General features: G+C 53.4%; 1 protein-coding gene across 1 annotated transcript in view; it reads left to right on the top strand.

Annotated features, from left to right (window-relative positions):
- The first annotated feature begins 1,856 nt into the window (after window positions 1-1,856).
- The window catches only part of LOC118710577 (junctional adhesion molecule-like), a 60,751-nt gene continuing 39,728 nt past the window's right edge, over window positions 1,857-22,879 (top strand). The window contains exons 1-4 of the mRNA XM_036423115.2: window positions 1,857-1,984; window positions 13,142-13,308; window positions 16,654-16,864; window positions 19,130-19,295. Coding sequence (XP_036279008.1) covers window positions 1,930-1,984; window positions 13,142-13,308; window positions 16,654-16,864; window positions 19,130-19,295 — 599 coding nt within the window. The 5' untranslated portion in view covers window positions 1,857-1,929. The remainder of the gene's footprint in view (window positions 1,985-13,141; window positions 13,309-16,653; window positions 16,865-19,129; window positions 19,296-22,879) is intronic.

Here is a 22,879-nt window from a genome sequence, read left to right as displayed (position 1 = left end):
AGTTGTCTCCACCTCCCCTTGTCTAGTTGTGGAGGGTGGATCTTCCGGGGAAATGTGCTGCTGGTCATGCACACAGTTCTTTTTAAAAAAATATTTTTATTGATTTCAGAGAGAAAGGGAGAGGGGTAGTTAGAAATATCAGATGTGCCTGCAACCAAAGTACAGGCCCTTGACCTGAATCGAACCTGGGACCCTTCAGTCCACAGGCTGATGCTCTATCCACTGAGCCAAACTGTTGGTGCAGACAGTTCTTTGTGCTTATACCCTTTCCCCTCCTCCCTACATCCTTTGCCCCGCCTCCTGGACACCCCCCTCCCGCCCCCGCCTCTGAAAATTCAGTAACCAACTGGCAACTGCGCTGTCAGTTTTCTGCATGAAAGCTGACTTGCTGGAGATGGTCACACAGGCCTGTGACCTGTACTTTAAGGCAGAGCATCATCCATTCCATTTGGGGCCCTTCCATTATCTTCTTAAAGGTGAACACACCGGTTTTCACCTCTAGTAGACTCTAAGTAGAGGAATGAGGTTGAAAATGGAAAGTTATGAAAATTCCCGAAAAGTGAACAGAGTCTGGCTCCCCTCTGCTTTCACTCACTGAGAGGCCAGGCTGGCTGGAGAGGGGAGCAGGCACCGGCCGCTGCTTCTTTAGAGAACATGAGGCCATGGCTTCCTTCCATGGCCAGCTCGGTGAAACTTCCTCCTCCCTGGCCCAGTGAAAGGCCGGTGTCCGGCCCGGGCCCCGCTGCTCCGTCTGTAATGTTAGCCACTGCTGGTCACCGCACCGCAACAAGCAGATCCCGCAGGACAACGGGGATGACCAGCTGCTCCGCTGAAGGCACCGACTGCTCTTCTCTAAGGCCCAGCAGTTTAAGTTCTGTTTAGGAAGAAGACAATGAATAACTGGGTATTTGGCCAAGACACACACACCCTGTCCGAATGCACACACCTATCCGAATGCACACGCCCCTGTCCGAAAGCACACACCCCTGTCCAAATGCACACGCCCCTGTCCGAAAGCACACACACCCTGTCCGAATGCACACGCCTATCCGAATGCACACGCCCCTGTCCGAATGCACACACCCCTGTCCGAATGCACACACGCCCCTGTCCGAAAGCACACACACCCTGTCCGAATGCACACACAAGCACACACACCCTGTCCGAATGCACACGCCCATGTCCGAATGCACACGCCCCTGTCCGAATGCACACACCTGTCCGAATGCACACACGCCCCTGTCCGAATGCACACACCCTGTCCGAATGCACACGCCCCTGTCCGAATGCACACGCCCCTGTCCGAATGCACACGCCCCTGTCCGAATGCACACGCACCTGTCCAAATGCACACACCCGTCCGAATGCACACACCCCTGTCCGAATGCACACGCCCCTGTCCGAATGCACACGCCCCTGTCCGAATGCACACGCCCCTGTCCGAATGCACACACCCGTTCGAATGCACACATTCCTGTCCGAATGCACACGCCCCTGTCCGAATGCACACGCCCCTGTCCGAATGCACACACACCCTGTCCGAATGCACACGCCTCTGTCCGAATGCACACGCCCCTGTCCGAATGCACACGCCCCTGTCCGAATGCACACACCCGTTCGAATGCACACATTCCTGTCCGGATGCACACATCCTTCTCCGGGCACCGGTGGGACGGCGGGAGGGAAAGACCAGAAACGGGAGAACGACGGCCTGGCGGCAGGATTCGCACCGAAGAGCCCGTTTCCAGGCGGAGAAGCCGCAGCGCCCGGAGGTGCGGCCTGGGAGAGCCCTCCCGCCTCCGGAACCGCCATCCTAAGCGCTTCCGACGCCACCTGCGCGAGGCCACTTCCGGTGACACCTGCGTGACGCCACTTCCGGTGTCACCTGCGCCGTCAGGGAGGTAAACACGGTGCGGACCAGCCGCCGGGATGCAGCCGCCTGGAGCCGCCCCGCTGGCGCTGCTGGGCGTCCTGCTGCTCCGGGGTGAGCGGGGGGCAGAGGGGTGAGCGGGGGTGGGGGGTGAGGGGGGTCCTGCTGCTCCGGGGTGAGCGGGGGCAGAGGGGTGAGCGGGAGGGGGGGTCCTGCTGCTCCGGGGTGAGCGGGGGGCAGGGGGTGAGCGGGTGGGGGGGGGGTCCTGCTGCTCCGGGATGAGCGGGGGTGCGGGCAGGTGGGTGGGTCTTGCTCCTCGGGGTGAGCGCGCGGAGCTGGGGTGGGCGCGGGGTCCGGGGAGGAAGGAAGCACGATGTGGGGAGGATGCTCGCCCCCTGCCATCACCCCCGTCGGCCGGTCCGCACTTTTGGGGGCCCGGGACTGACCGCGGGCCACGCGGGAGGGTTCCGGAGGCGGAGGGGACCGGGCTGGTGAGGGTCAGGCAGGGGCAGCCTGGCGTCCAGGACTTGGTCCCAGGATGTGGGGGGAGAAGAACATGCCTGGGTGACTTATTTTGGGGGGAGTGAGTATCAGAGCCTAGGACACAAAACATTAGTTACAGGAAAGATGCGCTGATTTGGTTCTGTAACAGAGGCGCCTTTTGTTGAGGAAGAAGCTTTAACAGTTTAATAGCAATTATTTTATTTTATTTTATTTATTTATTTTTAAAAATATATTTTATTGTTTTTGTACAGAGAGGAAGGGAGAGAGATAGAGAGTTAGAAATATCGATGAGAGAGAGTCATCGATCAGCTGCCTCTTGCACACCCCCTACTGGGGATATGCCCACAACCAAGGTACATGCCCTTGACCGGAATCGAACCCGGGACCCTTCAGTCCCCAAGCCGACGCTCTATCCATTGAGCCAAACCCGTCTCGGCTAATAGCAATTATTTTAAATAAAAGAAAGGGCACATTGATTCTGTTAGAAGCTTAGCGTGTAGCATTAACTGATATCAGAGTACAGAATCCACACTGACATATTCTTAAGATTTGGGTAAGTTTTGCTTTCATGCAGTTCCCAAATTGCAGAAATTTCAATCCAGCATAATCACTTGGTTTTAAGTTTCAGTTGTTGGTTGGATTTTTGAAAACGTGTGTGTATCTTTCTGGGGAAATCCTGTTAGGAGAGCTGGCAGGACTGTTCCCATGGTGACATGGCCGGTGGGGAGTAGGGCCTCCCTCGGGGACCTTAGCAGGAAGACAGGCGAGCTGCATCCCGCGGGAAGGCGGGGAGTTGTCCTTCGTTTGTGAGTAATATTCCTGCCCGCACGCACGCCCATCCCTCCCGCTGCCGCTGTCATTATAAGTGACCAGTTTTTCAGCTAAATTATTTTGCAACAGGATACTCCGCTTGACTTGTCACTCCTTGTATCCGACCCCTCCCCATAAAAGCGTTCAGATGTTGTCACACGGAGATTAAAAAAAAAGTAGAAATGATGGGTGGTTTCTTAAACTTGATGTCATTTCACATCTAGCCTGCATCAAACCTAGCAGCCACATAATTCACACAGTAGAAGTGGATTTTATGATCGGTGTACTTAAGGAATTGATTTATCTTTTGCTTTTAAATATAAGTTGTTTTAAAAAAATAAATATTTCTATTGACTTCAGAGAGGAAGGGAGAGGGAGAGAGAGAAACACCAATGATGAGTGAGAATCACTGACTGGCTGCCTCCTGCATGCCCCTCACTGGGGATGGAGCCCACAACCCGGACATGTGCCCTGACCGGGAATCGAACCGCGACCTCTTGTTTCAACCACTGAGCCATGCCAGCTGGGTTATAAATAAGTTCTTTTTGAGATACAATTCACATGCCATATAATTTGTCCATTTAAGTGTACAAATTGGTGGCTTTTAGTATATCCACAGAATTCTACAATCATTTCACCATCCATTTGGCATCATTTTCATCACCCCGAAGAGAACCCCATATCCATGAACAGCCACCCCCCATCCCTCCCTTCCCCTCGCTCCTGGCACACGTCAGTCGCTTTCTATTGTGGTGGGTTTCCCTTTCTGGACACTTCAGAGCCTCAAAATCCTATAATCTGTGGATTTGTGAGTGTGTGCGTGTGGGACTGGCTTCTTTCAATGAGCGTGTTTTCAAGGTTCAGCCTTTAAAAACAATCCTTTGAATCTGCTAGGGATACCTTTGTTCCACACGTTTGTCTTTACTCTTCGGAGATAGGACCCGTTACTTATTAGCGTGTTTGAATTCTCCCTGAGTTATACCGCGGTCCGGCTGTATCAGTTGTCTGAGTGCACCTAAGGTTCTTACACTTCTCTCCTTTTCATTTAAGCCGAAGTTTTATGAATCAAAGGCTGAGAATGTATATTTTGGAAAACTGGGTGTACAAAATTGGGAGTTTGGTCATTTAAAAAATTTCTTCCATGTCTAAAATTACTTATGTTTAACTGTGATTTCCCTGCTTTCTTCCCAGATGAATTTTTTTTTTAATTTACTGATTTTAGAGAGAGAGGGAGGGGAGAGAGAGAAAGAGGGTAGGAGAGAGAGAGAGAGAGAGAGAGAGAGAGAGAGAGAGAGAGAGAGAGAGACATCAGTTTGTTGTTCCACATATTTATGCGTTCATTAGTTGATTTCTGTATGTTCCCTGACTGGGGATTGAACCTGTAACCTCGGTGTATGGGGACAACGCTCAACCAACTGAGGTACCTAGTCAGGACAAAATTAAATCTTAAAAAGGCAGGGAAGTTACTTAGAGAAAGGGAGTGAGGAGAATTCCAGACATACAGAGGAACATAAACAGCACATGGAAGCATTAAATAACTCTCCAAGCAGATTTTCTAAACAAGCCTTTCCTGGGTTAGCACAAAGCGCGCAGGCTGGCCGGACGTCTCTGATCAGCAGGGCGTGCGCTGGGGTCAGCCCCCACGGGTATCGGAGCGGGGCGCACATTCCCTCCTAACGGCCTCCGAGACTTCACCTCTGTAGCTGGGAATTAGCCATGGTGGGAATGTGTTCTCACACAAATTGTCAAACCCTATGTATTTGATTTTTTTTAACTATTTTTTTTTATGGATTTCAAAAAGAAAGGGAGAGGAAGAGAGATAGAAACATCAATGATGAGAAAGTATCATTGATCAGCTGTCTCCTGCATGCCCCTCACTGGGGATCCAGCCTGCAACCCAGGTATGTGTCTGACTGGGAATCGAACCTGGTTCATAGGTCAACCAACACTCAGTCACTGAGCCATGCTGGCCGGGCTTGAATTTTTTTCCTTCTAGCTGTTTCCCAGCACACCTCTGGATGTAGTGATTGTTTGAATGATCTGGGTCCTGCCCCCACTGCCCAGGCCGGGGCAGGGTCAGCTGCGGGGTACACCGCATTTGCTCCTCCCTCCCCTGGCCCATGCACTCTCCGCTCTGCTCTCTCCTCCCGAAGGCGGACCTTTGGCGCCAGGCAGGCTCTCCCGCTGGCCTCCACGCAGGTCTGGCCGCTGGTGGCACGGGCAGGAGGTGAAGGGCATCTGCCCTGCTCCCTCCTCGCCGTGGTGCCCTGGCCTGGGTGCCGAGGCCCTCCGTGGCGACAGCCCCTGGTGGGTGGCCTGGAGCCACCTCCACCAGACTCTGTGACGCCCTGCTCCCCCTTCCCCCCTCAGGCTCGGGGGCCACGGGCTTGTGCTCTGCGGCTTCCTTGACCCTCTGGAAAGGGCCCATGCGCGTTTCAGGCTCTCAGCTGATGATGGCTCTGTGCTGCCGGCCTGTCTGATCCGGGCATTCCCCCGGGCTACGTGGGGAGGGCGGGCATCCGAAGCGCATGCGTGTATGTTAGGAGGGGGTGAGGGGATGGATCCACCTCGCAACACAGCTCATCCCACTCCACCTGAGACCCTGCGGTGGTGTGTTCAGGGCTGTCCCCAGGCACACGGGCGCTCGGAGGTCAGTGTGACCAGCGATTCAGGCGGGTATCCTTAGCCGGTTGGCAGTGGTTGCAACTATAGAAGTGGGTAGGGTTGTCCCGGAACGGTGCTGTGTGAGGAACGTGGGCCCAGGGGACGCTAAGGAACACCGGTGTTTAAGGGGCGGGCAGGAAGGGAAGAGCCTGAGAAAGAGATTTTATAAAAACGTCAGAGCTGCGGGTGGTGTGTGTGTGAGTGTGTGTGTGTGTGTGTGTGTGTGTGTGTGTGTGTGTGTGTGTCTGTGTGTGTGTGAGTGTGTGTGTGTATATGAGTGTGTGTATGAGTGTGTGTGTGAGTGTGTGTGTGTGAATGTGTGTGTGTATATGAGTCTGTGTATGAGTGTGTGTGAGTGTGTGTGTGTATATGAGTCTGTGTATGAGTGTGTGTGTGAGTGTGTGTGTGTGAGTGTGTGTGTATATGAGTCTGTATGAGTGTGTGTGTGTGTGAGTGTATGTGTGAGTGTGTGTGTGTATGAGTGTGTGTGTGTGTGTGAGTGTGTGTGTGTATGAGTGTGTGTGTGTGAGTGTGTGTGTGTGTGTGTGTATGAGTGTGTGTGTGTGAGTGTGTGTGAGTGTGGTGTGAGTGTGTATGAGTGTGTGTGTGAGTGTGTGTGTGTGTGTGAGTGTGTGTGTATGAGTGTCTGTGTGTGAGTGTGTGTGTGTGTGTGTGTGTGTGAGTGTGTGTGAGTGTGTGTGTGTTGAGTGTGTGTGTGAATGTGTGTGTGTGAGTGTGTGTGTATATGAGTCTGTGTATGAGTGTGTGTGTGTGTGTGTGTGAGTGTGTGTGTGTATGAGTGATACAATCAGGGAGGAGAGTTGGTTGGAGGGAGATTCTGAGTTGTAACTCTAACCCATATTCTTTGCTCTAAATCAGGGTGGCAGCCTTCAGTAAAGGACGGGAGAATCAATAGCTTATGGTCTGCCGCAGCCACCCGCTCAGCTCTGCCCTGGAGGCAGGACAGCGATGGCAGTGTGGTGTGTTTCTGTGGATATCATGGGCTGACGTGGCCGTGAGCCACAGTTTGCCGACCCTGCCCTCAGCCAGCTACCCGCTGGGCATTATCGCTTCCATACATCCGAGGCGCCGTGGACTCCTCCAAAATAAACTCGTATTCTTCCCTTCCAAGCGTGGCACCGTGCTCGTCTTCCTGAGAGTGCAGTGAACGGCAGTCCCAGGCTGGTACCCGAGCGTCCTGATGCCTCTCTCTCCTGCATCCACATCGGATCTGTCACCAGTTTGGCTGATTTTACCTCGAAAGTGCCGTCTGCCCTGCCCCCTCATGCCCACGGCCACCAGCGTTGTTCCGGCTCCCGGCCCCTCACTGGCTGCTGCAGTGGCCTCCTGTCTCCCTCCCTTCCTCTCTCTGTCTCTCCCTCCCCGCGGTGTGTTAAGCCACACTGCCTTCATTTCAGTTCCCTGCCTTGGCACAGGGCCTTTGCATCCGCTGTGCCTTCTGCCTGGACGCTCTCCCTCTCTTGCTTCATCGCCCTCAGGACTCACCTCAAAGCAGGCTTTTCCGGGGTGCCTGCGGTTCCGGGGTGCCTGCGGTTCCGGGGTGCCTGCGGTTCCGGGGTGCCTGCGGTTCCGGGGTGCCTGTGGTTCCGGGGTGCCGGCGGTTCCGGGGTGCCTGCGGTTCCGGGGTGCCGGCGGTTCCGGGGTGCCGGCGGTTCCGGGGTGCCGGCGGTTCCGGGGTGCCTGCGGTTCCGGGGTGCCTGCGGTTCCGGGGTGCCTGCGGTTCCGGGGTGCCGGCGGTTCCGGGGTGCCTGCGGTTCCGGGGTGCCTGCGGTTCCGGGGTGCCTGCGGTTCCGGGGTGCCGGCGGTTCCGGGGTGCCTGTGGTTCCGGGGTGCCTGCGGTTCCGGGGTGCCTGTGGTTCCGGGGTGCCGGCATGGCCACTCCCTGCCCGGCCACACGGGGGTTTCCAGGCCACGCTCTGGTCTTTTCTTCATGGTACTCACCGAGTTTGTCGTTATGATTTGATTAATGTGTTGAACTTCTGTATATTAAGTTCCAAAAGCTAATATACAGAAGTTCATTAAGGAATGAATACGAGTTTTATTTTGGAGGAGTTCTAGGTGCCTTGGATGTATGTAAGGGATAATGTCAAACTTATTTTGCTCACACTTAATTTGTTGTTGAGAAAGTGGCACAAACAGATGCTCAGTAAATCTAAGTTAAAGGCTGAGCGAATGAGTGAGAGCACGTGTCCTGGGAGCCGTGGGCAGAGAGGCCGGGAGCGGAGCGGGACATCGGAGCGGAAGTGCCTGGCGGAGTTTTCAGTTCCCTGTGGCGGGCCCAGAAGCGGAGGGAGTGCGGCCGTCATGGCTGCCGGCCCAGGAGGGGACGGACGGACGGACAGGGCGGAGGGGGCGGGCGGAGAGCCCAGCGGAGGAAGGGGAGAGCAGTGGTTGATAATGAATAGCGTTACAGGTGCAAGGGGAGATTGTTATTGTTTTTGTTGTTATTTATTGGTTCGCTTGTTTTTCAAGGCGAGAGTCTCCGCTTAGAGGCTGAGGGAGAGCCTCCGCGGGAGGGAGGCTGCGGCTGGAGGAGGCTGTGCCAGGGCCGGCGTGGAGCGGAGGGGCTGGCAGAGGGGCTCGCCTTGCGGAGGAGAGGGGGAGGGGAAGCGGGATGGATGCCCATGTGGGAGGTGGCGGCTGGGCCGTGTGATGGCCGCAGTTTCCTGAGGAAGAGGAGACATTGTCTTCTGAGAGGGAGGGATTTGTGGGCGCACAGAGGGTGAGAGGGGCTCCCAGAGGGCGGGGAGCTGGCCAAGGCCGTTAAAGGCCGTCCTCCATCCAGGGCTCCGCGGGGGCAGATTCAGGAGTTTCCGAGGTGACTGCGGGGGTGAGTTTCTCCCTCCGCACACCAGCCACGGGCGGAGGCCACGGAGCCAGGGCTGAGAACGCTGGAAACGCTGTGACACGGCCTTTCCCCCAGAGGGACTGTCGTTTGAAACGGTCTAACCAGCGGCATGCGCACCTGAGGAGCGTTGTGTACTCTGTGCACCGAGAACACTCAGAAATGCGGGGAGCTGCCTCCATCAAGGGCTGTGACCTTGGGGGGCAGCCCAGGCAGCACCCGTGGGGTGGGGAGATCCTTCCGGACAAAGACAAGGCCCGAGGAATAGCACGTTAGGAAATGGCAGGGCATTCGGGGCCCGGGAGGGAGGGATGGGCAGAGGTTTGGGTCAGATTGTCACTATTTGGATTTATTCTGTGCCCCGATAGAGAATTCCTGAAGGGTTTTGAATGTTGGTGACATTCATTGTAATGATAGTAACTTCCAGGGGAGGCTCCTGTTCCAGGTGCTGTGTTAGCGTTTGTGGTTACCTCACTTACTCTGTCACCCTCCCCTGGTCCGGGAAGTAGGTCTCCCATTATCCCCACCTGCCGGCTGAGGAAGCGGGTGGAGCAGAGCAGGTGACTGATCAGGCCCTCAGCCAGAGGGTGGCTGGGCTGGGAACGCAGCCCAGACCTGCTTGACTCGGAACGCGCTCCCGTAAAACGCTGCGTTCTGGTTAGAGGATAGGCCTGGGGTCTGGGAGGGTGCGGCGTACCATCCGCTCCCACCTTCCTTTCCTCAGCTGCAGCTGGGGTGGTGAAAGGGGGCTCGGGAGGGAGGGCCCAGGAGAGAGCTGGGCGCGCACCCCAGAGGCCTTGGCAAGGGCAGCCTGGCCCGGATGCTGCAGACACCCGGAGCCGGCGGCACCGTCATCGGCTCCGTCATCGGCTCCGTCATCGTGGGGCAGGTCAGAGGCTTAGCAGCGCAGTGAGCAGCCTGTGCCCTCCTTCCGGAGGAATGTGCCCGGGCGGGATGGTCTGGAGGAGCGGGAAGAAGGGCAGGCCCTGGCTGGCCAGGCCCACCCGCCTCGCCTCGCCTCGGCCTGCCTGGGCGCTGGCAGGACAGAAGCGGCCCTGTGAGGAGCTCGGACACGGTGAGCACTCGCTCTGGGTGGGTTGGGCCTCCCAGGCTGTACGTGTCTTAACTCAGGAGTTTCTCACCTGCGACAGAGCGGGACTGAAGCAGGAAAGTCACCTGCTGAGGGCACAGGGCCACGTGTGACGGCCCGGCCTGCGGCCAGCGCTGCCCGGGAGCTGGGCTTCGGGTCGTGCGTGGCTGCGGCCGTCAGCCTCCTGCCTGTGAGCCCAGAGCCGGCCTTCGTTCGCCTGAAGAAGGGGGCAGGAAACAGCCCCGGCGGCTCGCTGTCCTCAGAACCGGTGCCCCCGGGGAGGCCGAGCTCCACTCACCGTTCTCCGGACGCAGAGGGGATCGGTCAGAAGAAAAGGGCCAGCTCTTTCGGAGGGTAGAGCTTTAGAGCTGGATATGTGAGGTGGTCTTGGAAAGAGTAAGTCTCTAGAGAATTTATTTTTACTTTAAAATACATATATTTTTTATTGATGTCAGAGAGGGAGGGAGAAGGAGAGGGAGAGAAACATCAATGATGAGAGAGAACAGTCCATCCGCTGCCTCCTGCATGCCCTCTGCTGGGGATCGAGCCCACAACCCAGCAAGTGCCCCGATGGAGAATCCAACTGTGACTCCTGGTTTATTGATGAGAGAGAGAGAGAGAGAGAGAGAGAGAGAGAAAGAGAGAGAGAGAGAGATAGAGGGAGAGACATTAGTTAGTTGCCTCTCCCACTGGCCCCAACGGGACCTGGGGAACCTGCAACCAAGGTACCTGAGGAATTGAACCCACGACCCTTTGATCGCAGGCTGACAAGGCTAACCATTGGGCATCTGGCCAGGGCTTTTATTTTTACACCAGAGGCCCAATGCATGGAGATTCCTGCAAGAATGGGCCTTCCTTCCCTGGCTGCCGGACCGCCTTCACTCTGGCTGGAGCCCCGTTTCCGCTCGGGCCCGGAGCTGCCTTTTCACCCTCCCAGGCTGCCCAGAGGCCCGGAGCGGTGGGGGTGGTGCGGAACGCCTGCATGGTCACCATGGTGCCTGTGTATGCTAATGAACCCACCATCTTTGTTGGGTTAATTTGCATACACACTCCTGATGGCTGGTGGATGTCTCGAAGGTATGGTCACTTAGCATGTTACTCTTTTATTGGTGTAGACCTATGGTCGGCAAACTGTGGCTCATGAGCCACATGCGGCTCCTTGGCCCCTTGTGTGTAGCTCTTCTACAATACAAAATACCACGGCCTGGACGAGTCTATTTTGAAGAAGTGGTGTTAGGAGTTTAAGCTTAAAAAATTTGGCTCTCAAAAGAAATTTTAATCATTGTACTGTTGATATTTGGCTCTGCTGACTAATGAATTTGCCAACCAGTGATGTAGGGGCCCAGTGCACGAATTCATGCATCTTGAAAGGAACTGTGGGCCGCAGTGGGCACAGGGGCAGGTCTCGGCCCATCCTCTGCACCCCTGCCCGGCCCCTCCTGCCACGGCCCCCTGTCCCGTCTGCTGGCAGCCCTGCTCCCTCTGCTGCTGCTCCCACATGCTGACGGCGCTGGCCCCGCTCACACCTGCTGACAGCGCAGAGCGATTGGGGCCGGTGCCAGCAGCAGGTGCGAGCAGGGCTGGCGCTGTCCCGATTGCCCCTCAGGAGCAGGGGGAGGTGGAGAAGAACTCGGGGGCAATCGGGCCAGCAGCTGCTGCTCACACTCACTGATGGCACCACGTGATCAGGACCAGTGCCGGGAGCCAGCAGAGGGTGTGAGCGGCGGCTCCAGCTCTGGCAGTGGGTGTGAGCAGGGCAGGCAGCGGGTGGGAGCGGGGCTGGCACCGGTAGCAGGTGTGAGCGGGGGCGGGGGGGGGGGGCTGGCAGCGGGTGGAGCGGGGCAGGCAGCGGGTGTGAGTGGGGCTGGCACCGGTAGCAGGTGTGAGCAGGGGGTGGGGGGGGCCGGCAGCGGGTGGGGGGGGGGCAGGCAGCAGGTGGAGCGGGGCAGGCAGCGGGTGTGCGTGGGGCTGGCACCGGTAGCAGGTGTGAGCAGGGGGTGGGGGGGGCAGGCAGCGGGTGGGGGAGCAGGCAGCAGGTGGAGCGGGGCAGGCAGCGGGTGTGCGTGGGGCTGGCACCGGTAGCAGGTGTGAGCGGGGGAGGGGGACAGGCAGCAGGTGGAGCGGGGCAGGCAGCAGGTGTGAGCAGCAGGTGAGACTGTGGCTCATGGGAACAGAGAATTTTCAGTAACCACCAGAGGCTCACCCCAATGACACTGACTGGCACCCCGCCTTGGTCTGGCGCCCCCACTCACCTGCTCCACCATCCTGCTGCAGCTGACACCCGCCATGCTCTGTGCTCTGCTGCCTGCTGCCAATGCCCTCCATGTTCTGCACGTGCCCCCTGGTGGTCAGTGCACGCCATAGTGACCAGTTGTTCGGTTGTTCTGCTGTTTGGTCTATCTGCATATTAGGCTTTTAGATTTTAGAGTGATTAGATTGTGCTCGCTTCAGCAGCACATATATTTAGAGTGATTAGGTTGTTTTGTTTTCCTCCCCCTGGTTTACTTAAAAACATTTTTTTCTTTAATATATTGTATTGGTTTCAGAGAGGAAGAGACAGGGAGAGAGAGATAAAAACATAATGATGAGAGAGAATCATTGATTGGCTGCCTCCTGCAGGCCCTCCCATTGGGGATCCAGGGCACAACTCAAGTATGTGCCCTTGACCAGAATCGAACCCAGGACCCTTCAGCCTGCAGGCTGACACTCTATCCACTAAGCCAAACCGGCTAGGGCACCCTGGTTTACTTCTAATGGATGTGTGAGTCATTAACCCACTTTAAGACCCAAAAAACCAAAACAAAGCTAGACAGAACCTTAGGGCAGCTTTTTATGATTTTTTGAAATGTAAACACACACACACACACACACACACACACACACACACACCCCTGTTCTTTTCCATCCACATGGTGCCAGTGGCTGAGGCAGAGGTAGCTGCAGGTGGCAGCCAGGCTTCCGTGGGGCAGTCCCTCAGACCACGGGGGTGACACATTCCCCGAGGAGCGTGAGGCGTGGGTGGGGGCGTGGGTGGTGCCGCCGCTCAGCCTGCCGTGGCTGACCCACTTGTTCGCACCAGCCCAACCACACGTCTCTGTCGGGGAAAACCAGCTTTTACACCTTACCCAGCATTCCTCCTACGATTTCAAATGTAAGACGACAAAATACTGCCCATGATGGATGCAGGTGTCCACGCCTGTCCCCGGCCGGTACGGGAGGTGTTCATTGCGATGGTTATAGGAGGGCCTGAAAAGCGATAAATAGCACGTTTATGCTGTTCGGCCATCTGTGTATTCCAAATGAACCCATCTCCAGTGTCTGGGCTTGCTTTGACCAGGTGTTCACACGGTCCTCACCTTGGAGATTAAAGTGGATGCGCATGTCCGGGGTTACGTTGGAGAGAAGGTCAAGTTGAAATGCATTTTCAAGTCGACGTCATCTGTCACTGACAAGCTCACCATAGACTGGACCTACCGGCCCCCCAGCAGCAGCCGCACCGAGTCAGTAAGTGTGCGGGGAACAGCGGTCCTCGCCTGTCCTGTGCTCCGCAGGGGGACCTGTCATTCCTGTCCAGGCGCCCTCCGCGTCCCTCTCGGACTGGAGGATGTGTCCCCGCCTGACCTTCCCGGAGTCACGCGAGGCCGTTGGCTCTTCCTGCGAGAGCCCTGCAAACAGGCGATGGAAAAAGCTTGTCCGGTGGAGAGGAAATGTACGCAGTGGTCCCGCCAGGACTGGCGGGTGGAAAGGTGCTCTGGGCCTGCCGCGGGCACCCTGCTCTGCCAGCTGCTCACTTCCGCCGCCCAGGTGGCCAGTGGGCGTGTTGCTCTGAGCCGTGCTCTGTGGATTCAGCGGGCCGCGCCCGTCTGTAAACCTCAGCACTGATTTCCACAGTTCCTTTGATGACTGACAGGTGCTGTCGGTGACAGATGGTCTGTCCATAGTAGAAGCAATATCTTTGTGTCACACATATAAACTGCATTTATGGCTCAGGTCCCATGTGGATGTCTATTTGAAGGTGGCAGTGCTTAAAAAGCCCCTTCTCTTGCCCTGGCTGGTTTGGCTCAGTGGATAGAGCATCGGCCCTTGGACTGAAGGGTCCCAGGTTCGATTCCTGTCAAAGGCACGTACCTCGGTTAAAGACTCCTGGCCTGAGCCCTGGTCGGGGCATGTGCAGGAAGCAACCAATCGATGTGTTTCTCACAACGATGTTTTCCTTTCTCTCCCACTCTCTCTAAAACATCAAAGGAAAAAATCCTCCGGTGAGGATTAACAACAAACAAACAAACAAAACCCCTTTCTTGTATGTTTCCAGCAGTATCCTGAGCTCAGGATAGCTGCTGTCACGAGCGTGGATGTCACTGCTGTGTACAAGACCGTATTTCTGGAAGTCCCTTAACTGAACTTGGAATCGAGGCCACTTCCATCTCCAAGTGCACAACAGGCCTTGCTTGGACATAAGGAGTTTCAGACCCTTTCTTTTATGATCATCAGCAGCAAGCACTCTTTTTTTTAAAATCCTCACCCAAGGGCATTTTTCTAGAAAGTGTAAGAGAGGGAGGGACAGAGAAAGTTTTCATTGGGAAAACTTTCCGTTTGTTTTTAACGTGCAGCTTTGCATTGTGTGTTAGGAGTCCTTGTTGAATGCCAGGAGCTCGGGGTGAGGGAAACCAGGCTGTGTTCGTGGTCCTGTAGACTTACAGGAGCTCCCTGTGTTTGAGTGGTTGGAAACTGTGGCTGGCCTTGTTTCGCTCTGCCCCCGGGGCCAAAAGTAGGACAGGAGAAGCCAGGGGGCTTTCTTGGGTCAGAAACCCCAGATGCTGACAGCACGCGGTTCTCGGTGGCGCTTCCTGTGAGAGGGTCAGGAAGCCGTTCGCCCGCGCGGAGTCCTGGCCTTTAAAGGCACACGAAGCGGTGCTGCCAGAATGTGGCCGGTCAGGGTCCTGGCGGACTAACAGGATTTGCACCTCAGCTGAACTTGGAATTGAGGTCACATCCATCTCCAAGTGCACAGCAGGCCTTGCTTGGTCAGTAAGGAGTTTCAGACCCTTTCTTTTATGTTAATGCTGATCATCACAGCAAGAATTTTTTAAAAAAAATCCTGACCCAAGGATATTTTTCTAGAAAGTGGAAGAGAGGGAAGGTCAAAGAGAAATATTGAAACACATTGATTGGTTGCCTCCTGCATGATTGGTTGCCTCCCTCGTGCGTCCTGACCAGGACCTGGGCTGGGGAGGAGCCTGCAACCGAGATTCGTGACCTTGCCAGGGATAGAACCTGGGAGCCTTTGTCCGCAGGCCGACACTCTGTCCACTGAGCCACACCAGCCAGGGCAGCAGTAGGCGTTCTCTACGTCCCTTTGTGGAACACAGAGCACACATGCTCTTGTTCATTGATGTCTGTATTTCCCACTGACTGAGGCTCCATGAGAGAGGGCCTGTGCTCTGAGGCTCCCATCGTCTCCTTTGGCGCAGCACACAGTAGGCGTGCAGTACGTAGTTGTTGGATGAATGCATGAACAAGTGAACCCATCAGTGATTCAGCGTCCGCTTTGGGAAGTTGCTCTTCGCAGTTGGGCAGTGCTTCCAAAGTGGGGAGGTGCTGAGTAAGCAGAGAAAGGGGACAGCCGGACTCCGCATGAGACGATAGTGTGGTGCTTCTGCTGGGAAGCGTCCGGTCACCCGAGCAGCGGTGCTGTCACTCAGCACATTTCTTATTTCCCTCTGCCCCCTGGCCACGCGTAGGACTGAGTGCTGATCATGCATCAACCGCCAAGACAGGTAACCTGAGAGAGGCTTGGCTGTAGTATACCCTCCTGGTGATTTTGAAAATATACGAATATCCCCCCTTTTCACTTTCTAGCCATGTGCCTTTGATAATTCACTTAGTTGTTTGTTTGTTTTTTCTTAGCCTGTTTCCCTTTCTGTAAATCTGGGAGAATTACTAGCATACTTGCCCCAAATGTAGTTGTAATGAGGCTCAAATGAACAAATGCATAGGAATCACTTGTAAACCCTACAGGGTTATAGGAATACTGGAGGCCCAGTGCATGAATTTGTGCAGGGGTGGGGTCTGGCCTGCCCACCCCCATCGGGCAGATGGGGCCCGGGCTAAGGGGGGTGGGTTGCAGGCCGCTGGCCGGCCCCACCTCCTGGTCGAAATCTTGGCTGAGGGGACAGTTTGCTTGTTAGGCTTTTATTACCTAGGATTAGATGCTACTTTGGCCTGGGGTTTCTCACCTTTGGCACTACTGCCATTCTGAGCTGGAGGATTTTTTGCGGTGGGGGCTGTGCTATGCATCATAGGATTTTATTTTATTTTTGTTTTTAACTATATTTTTTATTGATTTCAGAGAGGAAGGGAGAGGGAGAAAGAGATAGGAACATCAATGATGAGAGAGAATCATTGATCGGCTGCCTCCAGCACACCCCTCACTGGGGATCGAGCCTGCAATCGGGTGTGTGTCCTGACTGGAATCGAACAGTGATCTGGTTCATAGGTTGACGCTCAAGCACTGAGCCATTGCAGGATTTTAGTAAGATCCTGGCCTCCATCCACTGGGTGCCGGCAGCTCCCCCTGGTAACAAGCAGAACTGTCTCCAGACGCTGCCCGGTGATCCCCACGGAGAGCCCCTGCCTCAGGCCGGGAGAAAGCCGCAGAAGAGGCTGCAGAGGCAGGCCTGCCTCTGTGCTCCTTGGCTGCCTTGGACCTGCAGGAGGGAAGCAAACCAAGAATAAACAGTGCTCCCCGGGGAGGACCCCTGACACAGGGCATTTTGCTTTAGACTACTAAGCTTGCCACTGTTCTGGGTTTTCCGAATTAACTGCTTCTCTCCTGTGCTGCTTTCTTAGATTTTCCACTACCAGTCCTTCCAGTACCCCAGCACCGCAGGCACGTTTCGCGATCGGATCTCCTGGGTCGGAGACGTGTACAAAGGGGACGCGTCCATAAGCATAAGCAACCCCACCACCAGGGACAACGGGACCTTCAGCTGCGCCGTGAAGAACCCCCCAGACGTGCACCATAACATTCCCCTGACGGAGCTCACAGTCACAGAGCGGGGTGAGCCTCCAGCCTGAGGGCTCACAGTCAGAGAGGGTGATCCCCCAGCCCTGAGGGCTCTCAGTCAGAGAGGGTGATCCTCCTCCAGCCCTGACAGAGCTCACAGTCACAGAGCGGGGTGAGCTTCCAGCCCTGAGGGCTCTTAGTCAGAGAGGGTGATCCCCCAGCCCTGAGGGCTCACAGTCAGAGAGGGTGATCTTCCCCCAGCCCTGAGGGCTCACAGTCAGAGAGGGCGAGCCTCCTCCAGCCCTGAGGGCTCACAGTCAGAGAGGGTGATCCTCCAGCCCTGAGGGCTCTCAGTCAGAGAGGGTGATCCTCCTCCAGCCCTGAGGGCTCACAGTCAGAGAGGGTGATCCTCCAGCCCTGAGGGCTCACAGACAGAGAGGGTGATCCTCCAGCCCTGAGTGCTCTCAGTCAGAGAGGGTGATCCTCCAGCCCTGAGGGCTCTCAGTCAGAGAGGGTGATCCTCCTCCAGCCCTGAGGGCTCTCAGTCACAGAGGGTGATCCCCCAGCCCTGAGGGCTCTCAGTCACAGAGGGTGATCCCCCTCCAGCCCTGAGGGCTCACAGTCAGAGAGGGTGATCCTCCTCCAGCCCTGAGGGCTCACAGTCAGAAAGGGGTGTTTCTCCAGCCCCTGAGGTCATGGGACTCTCACTCTTGGGAGAGACCTGTGACAGCAAAGCTGCCTGTTTGCAAGCCAATTGAATTGTCGATTAGGATGCAATTTTAAATCTTTTTTCTGCAAACTGACGTTTTTCTTTTCTTTTTTCCCCCCTTTATTCATTAATCCTCACCCAAGGTTTTTTCCCCATTGATTTTAGAGAGTGGAAGGGAAGGAGGGAGAGAGTCACAGAGAAGGAAACATTGATGTGAGAGAGACACATGGATTGGTTGAATCCAGCCTGCAGCCAAGGCTTGTGCCCTTGACTGGAATTGAACCCGGGACCCTTGAGTCTGAGGGCCGATGCTGTATCCACTGAGCCAAACTGGCAGGACCAAGCTGAAGTTTTTCTTCAAACATTGTCATAGTTTCTCCTTTATTGTGTTTAGACTCAGGTGACCAGGGGTCTTGTGGACAAGGCGGGACAAATCCTCACAGAAACGGAGGGTTGTTGTCTCTGTGATGGAAGCCATCTGGTTTCCCTCATGTGCCCTCACCCTCAGTGATGAGACAGTGTGCTTGCCTGGGTCATGAGGGTCCCTCCCCCAGTGATGGAGGGTCCCCCCGTTTGGTGATGGAGGGTCCCTCTGCTCTGTGATGGAGGACCTCCCAGCATGTGCTGTGCTATGAAGACCAGCAGTGGCCTTCGGTGGCCGCAGAGCAGGTGAGGGACTCACCTTTCCATCCTCCTTCCTGCTGGGCCTGGCGAGGGGCCCTACCAGTCCTTGGTTGGATCAGACCCACAGACTTGGAGAGACAGGACCACATTGTTTTTTTAAAGACCATCACCCATAAATTTCCAAGACAGGTGAGCACATCCCTCTGGCGGAGGAGAAACGGGTACGTTTCCAGAAGACAGTCGGCAGTGTAACGGGTCTTGAAGGTGTGCACTCTTTCACCCAGAATTCCAGTTTAAAAAGTTATCTTAAATAGAGCACAGCATGAAGGTTTCTGGACAAGGACGATCATGATGTAATTCATAGCTTCGGAGAATGGGGGTGACCTGAATGCTCAGCACCCGAGGACCGAGTCCTTAAACTACGCGGAGTGACAGACTGCTGCGCAGCCATTGAAAAGGTCTCGCCCGCCGGTGTGGCTCAGCAGGTGAACGCCGACCTAGAAACCAAGAGGTCTGGTGACCGATTCCTGGTCAGGGCACATGCCGGCTGCGGGCACAGTCCCAGTGCAGGAGCAGCCCATCGATGTTTCTCTCTCTCTCCCTTCCTCTATCTCTAAAGATCAATAAAAATATTTTAAACAGGGTCGAATCTGGAAGGAACCTTTAATGACATGGAAAGTACTTATGTAGTGAGTAAATAGGCGTGATATGTAAAACATGACTCACACTTTTAAAAACACACACCGCCCTCCCTGTCGCAGACCCCAGTCACGTGCTTAGAAAGAAGATGGAGCGGGCAGGTGACAAAGTGTTACTCTAGGTAGTAGGATTCGGGTCAGTTTTTCTCCTTTCTGCGTGTTTAGTTCTTACCTTTGTGTATGTTGAATCTATTCCTTTTGTAACAAGAAGAGACGAGCGTGCAAAAGCGAGACCCATCTCCTGTCCAAGAAACATCTCTGCAGGGGCCTCTCTCCTCCCTCCCCCAGGCTTCGGCACCATGCTGTCCTCCGTGTCCCTGCTTTCCATCCTGGTCTTCATCCCCTCGGCAGTGGTGGTGGTGCTGCTGCTGGTGAGGATGGCGAGGAAGTCTGCGGGGCTGAGGAAGAGGGGCAGGTCTGGCTACAAGAAGTCCTCCATCGAGGTTTCCGATGAGTAAGTACAGCCGGAGCCCCAAGCCCTGAATCCTAACCCCCTCAGACCCCTGCCCTGTGGGTGGTGCCCGCCCTGCCCTGTGGGTGGTGCCTGCCCCTGCATCCGTGCTTTTCTTACTTCCAGGCTGAGCTTAGTTCTGCTGGTGAAATTTTCTTTTTTTCTTTTTAAATATATTTTTAATTGTTGGTAGTATTACAGATAGCTCCCATTTCTCGCCTTCCCTCTCCTCCCTCCCCACCCCCCGGTCTTCACCACCCTATGGCCCATGTCCATGGGCTACAGGCCGTGCATTACGTATGTAAGTTCTTTGTTTATCTCTCTCTCCCCGCCCACACGGAGGTACGGCTGCCTGTCCTGCCCCGGCTTCGGTCTCATTTGGTTGGTCAGTGCCTTTGTTCATTAGGTTTCCAAGTAAGTGAGACCACGTGATGTTTGTCTTCGTGGTTTGGCTTATGAAATCTCCTCTTCTTCTTTTTTTATTGTTTACAGTATTACACATAGTAGTACATATGTCTCTTCCCCCCATTTACCTTCCCCCAGCCTCCTCCATCCCCCGGGACATGCCCTCACCCCTCCACACCCCAGTGTCTTGCATCCATTGGTTATGCTTATATGCATGCATACAAGTCCTTTGGTAGATCTTTACCCCCTCCCCAACACTCCCCAGCCTTCCCGCTGTAATTTGACAGTCTGTTCCATGTTTCTCTGTCTCTGTATCTATCTTTTTGTTCACTAGGTTATAATGTTCTTTATTATCCATAAATGAGTGAGATCATGTGGTATCTTTCTTTCATTGCCTGGCTTATTTCACTTAGCATAATGCTCTCCAGTTCCATTCATGCTGCTGAAATGGTAAGGATTCCTTCTTTTTTATAGCAACGTAGTATTCCATTGTGTAGATGTACCATAGTTTTCTAATCCACTCATCTGCTGATGGGCATTTAGGCTGCTTCCAAATCTTAGCTATGGTGAATTGTGCTGCTATGAACATAGGGGTGCATATATCCTTTCTGATTGGTATTTCTGTTTTCTTGGGATATATTCCTGGAAATGGGATTACTGGATCAAATGGGAGTTCCATTTTTAACTTTTTGAGGAAATACCATACTGTTCTCCACAGTGGCTGCACCAGTCTGCATTCCCACCAGCAGTGCACGAGGGTTCCTTTTTCTCAGCATCCTGCCAGCACTTGTCGTTTGTTGATTTGTTAATGATAGTAATTCTGACAGGTGTGTTGGTTGTTTTGATTTGCATCTCTTGGATGATAAGTGACTTTGAGCACATTTTCATATGTTTCTGGGCCTTCTGAATGTCCTCTTTTGAGAAGTGTCTACTTAGGTCCTTTGCCCATTTTTTTATTGAGTTGTTTATTTTCCTTTTGTTCTATGAATTCTCTGTAAATTTTGGAGATTAAACCCTTATTGAAGATAACATTGGCAAATATGTTCTTCCATGCAGTGGGCTTTCTTATTATTTTGTTGATGGTTTCTTTTGCTGTGCAGAAGCTTTTTATTTTGAGGTAGTCCCATTTGTTTATTTTTTCCTTAGTCTCTCTTGCCCTAGGATCTGTGTCTATAAAGATATTGCTACAACATATGTCTGCAATTTTGCTGCTTATGGAGTCTTGTAGGATTTTTATGGTTTCCCATCTTATGTTCAAGTTCTTTAGCCATTTTGAGTTTATTTTTGTGTATGGTGTAAGTTGGTGATCTAATTTCATTTTTTTCTTTTTGCATGTATCTGACTAGATTTCCCAGCACCATTTATTAAATAGGTTGTTTTGACTCCATTGTATGCTATTGCCTCTTTTATCAAATATTAATTAAGTATAATAGCTTGGGTCCATTTCTGGGTCCTCTATTCTGTTCCATTCTTCTATATGTCTGTTCTTGTGCCAGTACCAGGCATTTTTGAGAACAACCTCTGTGCCATTGGGTTGTGACCCACAGGTTGAGAACTGCTAGCAGGATCACCTAAGACCATTGGAAAACACAGATATTTACATTACAGTTCATTAACAGTAGCAAAATTAAAGTTATGAAGTAGCAATGAAAATAATTTTATAGTTGGGGGTCACCACAACATAAGGAACTGTATTAAAGGGTTGTGGCATCAGAAAGGTTGAGAACCACTGCCTTAGGCTCTCCTCCTGTTTTTTTAAGTCTTTTTACTAGATCTGCTTTGCTTGGGTATTTTTTTCTACCTTGTCTTCTAGTTTACTGATGTGATCCTCTGCTTCTTCAAGTTTACTGTTGATGCTTTCTATTGAGTTCTTTATAGCAGTGATGCCATTTTTCATTTCCTCTTGCTTCTTCTCCATTTCCTCTTGGTTCTTATACATATTGTTGAATTTGTCTTCCATTCTTTTCATCCACCTTATGACAATTTCTCTGAATTCTTTCTCTGACATATTGCTTGCCTCCATTTTGTTTACTTTCTTTTCTGATAACACCTCCTTTTCTTTCATATGTGGGCTGTTTCTTTGTCTCTCTATGATTTCTCTTCTCTGATTATCTGGTTATGTAGTTCTCTCTCTCTCTCTCCTTTTCCTCGGTGAAATCTGACTTTTTTGTGAGAGGGTGCAGAGTGCATCCGAGTCTGCATATTCATGCTGCTTGAGGTCCGGTGTTCCTGGGTTCACAGCTGTTCCCTGCCACTCTCTCTGAAATCCTTGAAGAGGCAGAGCAGTACTGGTCAGGAGGTTGAAAGTGAAACCTAGGGTGTGGATTTGGGGAAAGATGGGGGCTTGATAACAGGTACTAGCTTCCTGCTCTGGAAATCAGATGACACAATCCTTTGGTTCTGAACATAAATTCTGAAGCAGAGGCCTCATTCCTTCAAAATCAGTGGAATTTCCACAGCCACTTTGTTTCCTGCCATTCGTCATTCACTCTGCATTCCAGCCACAGCGAGCTTCTTCTCTTCTCTCACAAGCTGTACTCAGACACACTCTGTCTCCCCTGGGGTCCCCGCTTCTTTCTCTCTTTTGCCGGGAATACTCTTCCTATTCTCTGAGACCCAGTGGAGATGTCCCTTCTCCTGAGTTTCCTGAGTCTCACAGGGAGAAGTGGCCATTCCCTCCTCTGCTGCTGCAGCAGAGACCTTAGCCTCATTCACACCTCGATCGCCTTGTATGAGGGCGTGCTTGCTATGGTTCAGCAGGCCTTGTCCCCAGGAGATGGGACACACCCAGGGGCTGTGCTTTATCATGTCTTCATCCCCCGCCAGCATGAGGCCTCAGGGATGCCTGGTGCTCAGTGCATTTCTAAAGAAGTGGCTGTGACCAACTCCCATTTATTGAGTACTTACTTGTGCCAGCCACTGTGGTATGTGTTTGATGTGTGTTTATTTACTCCTAACTACTATGCTTGAAGCATAGATGTAATATCTGCATTTTATTTATTTATTTTTTAAAGCCAATATTTTTTTGAATTACATCTTTTTTTTTTTATTGCTTTCAGAAAGGAAGGGGGAGAGAGAGAGCGAGAGCGAGAGCGAGAGCGAGAGAGAGAGAGAGAGAGAGAGAGAGAGCAAAGCATCAATGATGAGAGAGAATCATGGATCAGCTGCCTCCTGCACACCCC

This window comes from Pipistrellus kuhlii, unplaced genomic scaffold, assembly GCF_014108245.1.
Source record: "Pipistrellus kuhlii isolate mPipKuh1 unplaced genomic scaffold, mPipKuh1.p scaffold_m20_p_77, whole genome shotgun sequence".
In the NCBI taxonomy this organism is placed as follows: Eukaryota; Metazoa; Chordata; class Mammalia; order Chiroptera; family Vespertilionidae; genus Pipistrellus; species Pipistrellus kuhlii.
Note: the sequence above shows the minus strand (reverse complement) of the source record. Positions and strands in the feature narration are given on the sequence as shown.